This window comes from Bidens hawaiensis, unplaced genomic scaffold, assembly GCF_021521415.1.
Source record: "Bidens hawaiensis isolate Kalapana, Puna unplaced genomic scaffold, B.hawaiensis_p1.1 tig00017405_1, whole genome shotgun sequence".
Taxonomy (NCBI): domain Eukaryota; kingdom Viridiplantae; phylum Streptophyta; class Magnoliopsida; order Asterales; family Asteraceae; genus Bidens; species Bidens hawaiensis.
The window spans coordinates 332,659-339,515 of NW_027492634.1; the positions used below are offsets into that span (position 1 = coordinate 332,659).

The 6,857-nt window shown below is 32.9% G+C and overlaps 1 protein-coding gene across 1 annotated transcript; it reads left to right on the forward strand.

The window, feature by feature from the left end:
• Positions 1-289: 289 nt before the first annotated feature.
• Positions 290-5,379, forward strand: LOC143553891 (serine carboxypeptidase-like 17). The gene is made up of 12 exons (XM_077043781.1): positions 290-473; positions 560-705; positions 2,951-3,027; positions 3,119-3,241; positions 3,321-3,461; positions 3,541-3,642; positions 3,761-3,847; positions 3,936-4,106; positions 4,486-4,557; positions 4,655-4,803; positions 4,901-5,072; positions 5,165-5,379. Exons 1-12 carry the CDS (start codon positions 343-345, stop codon positions 5,246-5,248), a joined length of 1,455 nt encoding a protein of 484 aa, XP_076899896.1. The 5' UTR covers positions 290-342; the 3' UTR covers positions 5,249-5,379.
• The last annotated feature ends 1,478 nt before the right edge of the window (positions 5,380-6,857 follow it).

The following is a 6,857-nucleotide window of genomic DNA, read 5'->3' on the forward strand; positions in this document are numbered from 1 at the left end:
TCTGGTGCTCCCCAAGGACAGATTCTCTTAGCAGCAACTAAGAAACTCAATAATCTTTGACCCGGCTAACAAAACAGGTGGGTCGGGACCCGGGTCGCTATATACTAATTAATATAACTTGTCTTTTATAACTTAAAAAACAAGCACGTTTTACTTGGGTATAAACTATAAACATTTCATTATTGACCTTGAAAAAACACAGCAGCCAATATTGTTTTTTTTAAGTTTGGTCTAAGCCATACCTAACCCCCTCATGGATCTCATATTTCTTCCCTATAAAACAAACCAGCCAAACATTTCCACTCACCAAAAAGAAAAAAGAATAATAAAAACATTACAAAGATGCAGAAACAAAACATTTGTGTCCTCTTTATCCTTGTTTTGGCTTCTTCCACCATCCTTGTATCCTCTCAAACCATCGTTAAATCCTTACCCGGTTATCCTGGTCCTCTCCCTTTCAAACTAGAAACCGGGTACATACTTATCTACCAACCAACATATATATCTTATATTATATCCATATATCATATGACATGTGTATGTATATATGATGGATCAGGTACATAGGAGTTGGAGAAGATGAAGCTGTGCAGCTGTTTTACTACTTTGTTGAGTCTGAAGGAAACCCGGATGAAGATCCACTTATTATTTGGCTCGCCGGAGGACCCGGTTGTGGCACTCTCCGAGCATTCTTTTTTGAAATAGGTACGTACGTATCTCTTACGTCACTGCTAGCTTTAATAGATCAACGTTAATTTAAGTATATACGTACCAACATTATTTAATTAGTCTACTTGTTCATGTATTCTATATAGAAATCATTTTGATTAATTACGCCTTACTTGACTTTACAACCTTTTCTTCCAAAATAAATTTTTCTGTCATTAACTCATTTCACATATGTGTCACAACTCACAAGTGCTTATTATTTAATTACCTTTTAAAAATTACATTGTACCTTTTAAGTTATAGTTTTCTTGCTATGATTCAAAACCCATGGATTGTGATCTATAGATAATCACATGTTGTAAATAACAAGGGCATAACGCAAACCCCATGTAAACCTTGTCTTTCTTCTGCCCATTTTTGGTCATCCGCCGATGAAATCTAGAGATTATTGAAACCTTCTGACCGATACGGGGTGTTAAGTTTTTCAAACTTATTTATTTAATTTTTTAAAAGCAAAAACATTTTTGAAAAACACCATTTTGAAGCTTTTGGAGGGGCTTTGCCAAACATTTTTTCTTTTTCAAAATATTAAATAGTGATTATCTCATAAAATAGTAACCAGCTTTTAAAAGTGTTTCAATTAGGTCACTCATACATATTTTTCTCAAATCGGGTCACTAAATCTTCAAATAGAGTATTATCGATTTTTTTGTGCGTCAAGAAAGAAATGGAGGATAAGATGTGGGGGTCGGAATTTGCAATATATGTAGTTATATTTAAAAAAAATAAAAATGTTAATTATATTAAAATTAAAACAATTTTTACAGTTGAGTGGCCTAATTGAAACACTTTTAAAACTTGGTTACTATTTTATGAAATTGCCTTGAGCGTAAACAAAATTTAAACGTGCATCTAAACACCCCCTTATAACATGCCAAAACCATTTATACCTTGGGCGGACCAATGGCAATTGGCATAACGATGGGGTCAACCGCCCCCCTATGAAAATAAATATCCACCAAAATTCTGATTGCCCCATATACTTGTTATTGTTAAGCCCCCAATTGCCCTATGAAAAAAAATCCTTATCAATAAGTGATTTTCTCGTAGCACTCAATAACATTAATATAGCGAGAATGTAAATACAGTTTTTAACGTACAAGTCTAATTACAAATTAATAGTTGATATAGCATTTAAGTGATCACATGCATCAAACCTTTACCCTTTGAATGATATGCATCAAACATGTGTGAGACAGCTAGAGGATACTAAAGCTTACGTCAGATCACTATATATGCAACCTTTTTAATACTTTTGCTGAGTTTTGCATCAAACTATGTACTGTTGTACGTGTGTTACCCATAAATTAATAAAAAGTTAGTTTTTTTTTAGATATAACGTAGCAAGTTATCTATCAAGTATTCAAGTCAATAGAGTATAAATTTGGTTTATATAATTGTTTTTAATAAACCTATTAGTACTATCAATGATATTTATTATTTTTATCAAAAATAGTTATTTTAAATTTATTGTATTTAACAATCAAAATTTATGGGTCAAAAGTGTGATCTTTATCCATCTCTGACACTCAACTACCCCACGTTTATTTCTAAATACAACTTGTATGACAACTTGGTGGACAAAAATAAACTAATGTTAAACGAAGCATCGTCGTTATTTAATATTATGTAGATAAGACTTAAGAGCCTGTCTTTCTTCTTCCTGTTACCTTAATAGCACTCATAGGAAACACATGCATATATAATAAAAAATGAAAAGAGAAAAGAAAACCCATTTTGAAACAAGTTATGGAAATTAGAATTATAGATAATATCGTGAAATAAAGGCGTTGAGTTATTTTTGGATGAGGTATAGATCGAAGTGGTCGAACCTAACATGAAAGAGATGGTGGGGATTTAAGTTTGGTGTGCGTAATAGGCTTTAATGGCGGTAGTATTGTCGTAATCATTGCCTAGGGGTGACTTTATTTCGTTATATAATAGAACTTTTTATTGGTCTTTCAAAAAACATATAAAAAAATTAATATTGTGGAAATGAAGAGAGTCACACAGGCTATAATTTATGATAAAAATGAAGTGAGAGAAGATTTATTGAAATTGTAATTTTGTATGTGTTTTAATGTTTCATTCCTAAATTTGTTAAACAGGCACATTTATTATCTAAGATTACTATGTTAATTTGAAGGATAAGTCTTTATAAGGAATATATATATATATATATATATATATATCATATGTCTAATTTTGTGTATACATATAGGTCCAATGCAAATTAAGTATGGGAGTTATATGGATAATGTCCCAGCATTACAACTGGATCCAAATTCTTGGACAAAGGTATACATAATGTTTTTCATTAAATTCAGACGTGTCCCGCCTTGTGCTGCAATTATTAAAATAATGTTTTTTGTTATGTGATTTGTAAAAGGTGGCAAATATTATATATCTGGATGCACCAACATTAACCGGATATTCGTATACTACAACTCCAGATGCCGTGCGTTCCAGTGATACAGATTCCGCAGCACAAACAGCTGAATTTATGCGAAAGGTTGGTTAATTATACATATATATAGTATAATTTAATTAAAAAATGATTTTACTTAATTAAATTGTTATCGCGCATGCAGTTTGTTAGGGATCATCCAAGGTTTTTGAAAAATCCCATGTATATTACTGGCATTTCTTATTCTGGGATTGTCATTCCGATGATCACTGAGAACTTATATAGAGGTAACGATGAAGGACTAGAACCGAAAGTGAACATTCAAGTAAGTAACAACCTAGCTACCTAAGTAACCTAGCTACTTACTTTCATGTCAATATATTGTCTAACGTTCGAATTCGCAGGGATACATGGGAGGAAACCCGTTGACCGACAAAACTGGTGACATCAACTCTAGACTTGAATATGCTTATCGCGTGGCACTTATTTCTCAAGAATTATACGAGGTGACATGATCGATATATTTAAATTCCCATTCATCCATTAATTACACAGTTTCATTCATAATTTCATATATGTGTTAAATATAACTCATCTTATGTGTATATGAACTTTTATATATAGGCAACACAAAAGGATTGCAATTATAACTATGCAGAAGCTGACTCTAACAATCTGCAATGCATGTTGGATATTGATGAAGTTAACCAAGTAAGCGTCTATAACATACTATTTTAGTATTTTATAATAAACGCTATCATTTTGTTCGACGTTATTTAACTTATGTTTTTAACATTAGCGTGTCGGAGACATCAACATTCAACAAATCTTGGATCCTGATTGCGATCCAGCAACCAATTTGGTTAGAGGTGGAAATCCTATTACAAAGGGTAGCCGGAGGATTTTAAAGGAGAATGCAATTAAAATGCTTCCTGCACGATCTATTCTAACTGATGGTGCTGTTTGCCGAGTGAGTAATTTAGTTCTCTCACTTTTCATGCAATTGAGCTGAGTTATATGACTGATCATGGCCGTCTCTAAGTATTTTAATACCTTGGCCGAGTTAAAATAAAAAGTCCCGTAGGCCTTAACGAAAATATTTTATTCGCTAATGTATATGGATAAAACTTTTATTGACCGATTTATTATAAGCAGAAACCATTCTGAGCATGTAATTATCTCATAAAACATTGCAAATAATCTTATATTTAACACTAAAAAACATATATATGTAATATGTATAAAAAAGTTTATGCCCCCGAAACTTATGTGCCCCGGCCGATGGTGCAGCTCGTACACCCTCTGAAGCCTCCCATGTGACTGATGATTATGTTGTCTTGTTTTGTTAGGGTGTATATTATGACTATGCAACTCTTTGGGCTAATGACAAAAATGTAATGAAAGCACTTAACGTGCGAGAGGTAAGTTGTCGATCGTTGATTAAGTACATTACATGTGTTTAATATGTTGTATGAGAGGAGTAATTTATAGATGATGGATGTGATTATATATTATTAGGGAACGGTGAAGGAATGGTTGTTGTGCAATCTTGACATGAAATACAATTACGGTAAACCTTCAATGCCGCAATATGAATTCAATGTCCAAAGCAGTGTTGTCTACCATCAAAAGTTAACACAGAGAAACTGTAGAGCTTTGATTTTCAGGTAATCATGTTTAATTAAATTAACTATTATACGTATATTATATATCTGAATTTATATATTTATTTAATGAATTAAAATGTATGTACACATGATACAGTGGAGATCATGACATGATGGTTTCACATGTGGGCACACGCGCATGGATAAATTCTCTGAATTTGAGCATCACAGATAGTGACTGGGAGGCATACTATGTCAACGGTCAAAATGGAGGATACAAAACAACCTATGCTCGTGATAACTATACTTTGGCATTTGCTACTGTAAAGGTATGTATAATTATAAATAATATTATTCATAAGATTAATTATACTTGTAATCAATAGAGACAATATATAATATTTTCTTGTGATCTATGCAGGGAGCCGGCCACACAGCTCCAGAGTTCAAACCAGCAGAATGCTTCGAGATAGTTAAGAGGTGGTTTGCTCATAGACCAATCTAGATTCTAGCCTAACATGTCACCTTTTTATTTTTAGTAATTGTGTTATTTCATCATTCATGCCTTAGTTGGCACTTTTAGTTCCTTTTTATGTTTTGGACTGGTTATATATGTTGTAAATTATATATCCAGTCTTATTTAATACATTTATTGAATGGGTTCTATGTATTTTTTATATGGTTAGTGATTATAAAACATTGTATAATGAAAACACATACGTTTATGTTTTTTATATGGTTAGTTATAAACATTGTGTATTTAACTTTTTGATCTAACTTTCTAAAATCTTAAATATACAGTAACTAAGAATTAGATAATAATAGTGTTAATGAAAAACAAGGCCAAGAGAGCCATGACCTCTATAAAAAAAAAAGAAACATCTACTAAACTCTAAGCCAACAACCTTTGAACTTATCTTCGTCCACCCATTCTCGAGCCAGATCCATGCCTTGGGCTACCTAGATGAATTTCTAAATTCGTTACATCTAAATGAAGTGCTTGATCACCGGTTACAATTTTCTGCTAATCATTCATGCCGGGTACAATTTAGATTTATGGTTTTGTCATGAATTGAACTTATAGAAAAAATGACCATAAATTCCTGGCAAGTATAGATGAGTGTAAAATCCTAACACGTTACACACCATGATCGTGAGGACACTTCAATAGTTAAAACGAAAGTGACTAAGAACATAAACATTCAACAACATTTTAAGGGGACCCGAACCAAAAAACATTTAGATATTAGCACGTTAAATCTACTTTCAAAAAAAGTTTATTTTGTAGCTGCTACTTTAGCAATTATTGAGGTGGAAGACGTGGACCGAAAGCAAAGAAAATCGATTTAGCATGGTTTGTCCTAGTAGAGGTCAAATGATTTGGCTTTCCAAAACTTCAAAAGCCACCGTATAAAAGTATACCACTGTATTTGATGCAGTTTTGGAAGCGATCAATGGCTCGAGAGACTCATGATTATTCAAAGATGATAAAACGAACCAAAGGTTCAAGAACAATGTTCTTTTAATAATAAACTTAATCAAAAACTGAATAATACATAACTTTAAACCCTAACTTATACTAAAATAAAATGAGATAAACTTGGAAACAAGATAAACACAAAATATTAAAAGATAATAAAAATCATAATTTAAATAAGAAGATGCTCCTGCATCATACTCTGCATCTTCGAAAAACTCGTCCTCGAGTTTTGCCTTCGGACCATACCCGCCTGGATCAAAAGGAACATCAACCCGCTCCTTATTTGTTGACACCATGACCCGCCTAAACACCTCAACCTCATGGTTCATCTCACCCGGATCTAAATTTGTACCACGTGGGTCTATCGGGTTCCCAGGCTTCTTCACCTCCTTCTCCCCGTCTTCGAAAAAGACTCATCCTCGAGTCGTAAGAACATAGAAAAAATCATTAATAACCCGAAATAAAAGACAGGCTCCTTTGTCATTGTTGCTAGACAATTTGAAAATCTTTAAAAACAAACTTGAAAACTTCAAAGATAGACCACCAGGTTCAAATGGAATACTAACTCGTCTCTTGCTCACTTTTGAAATTTTCATGCCACCCGGTTCAAAGGGAACATTAGCCCGGTCCATAT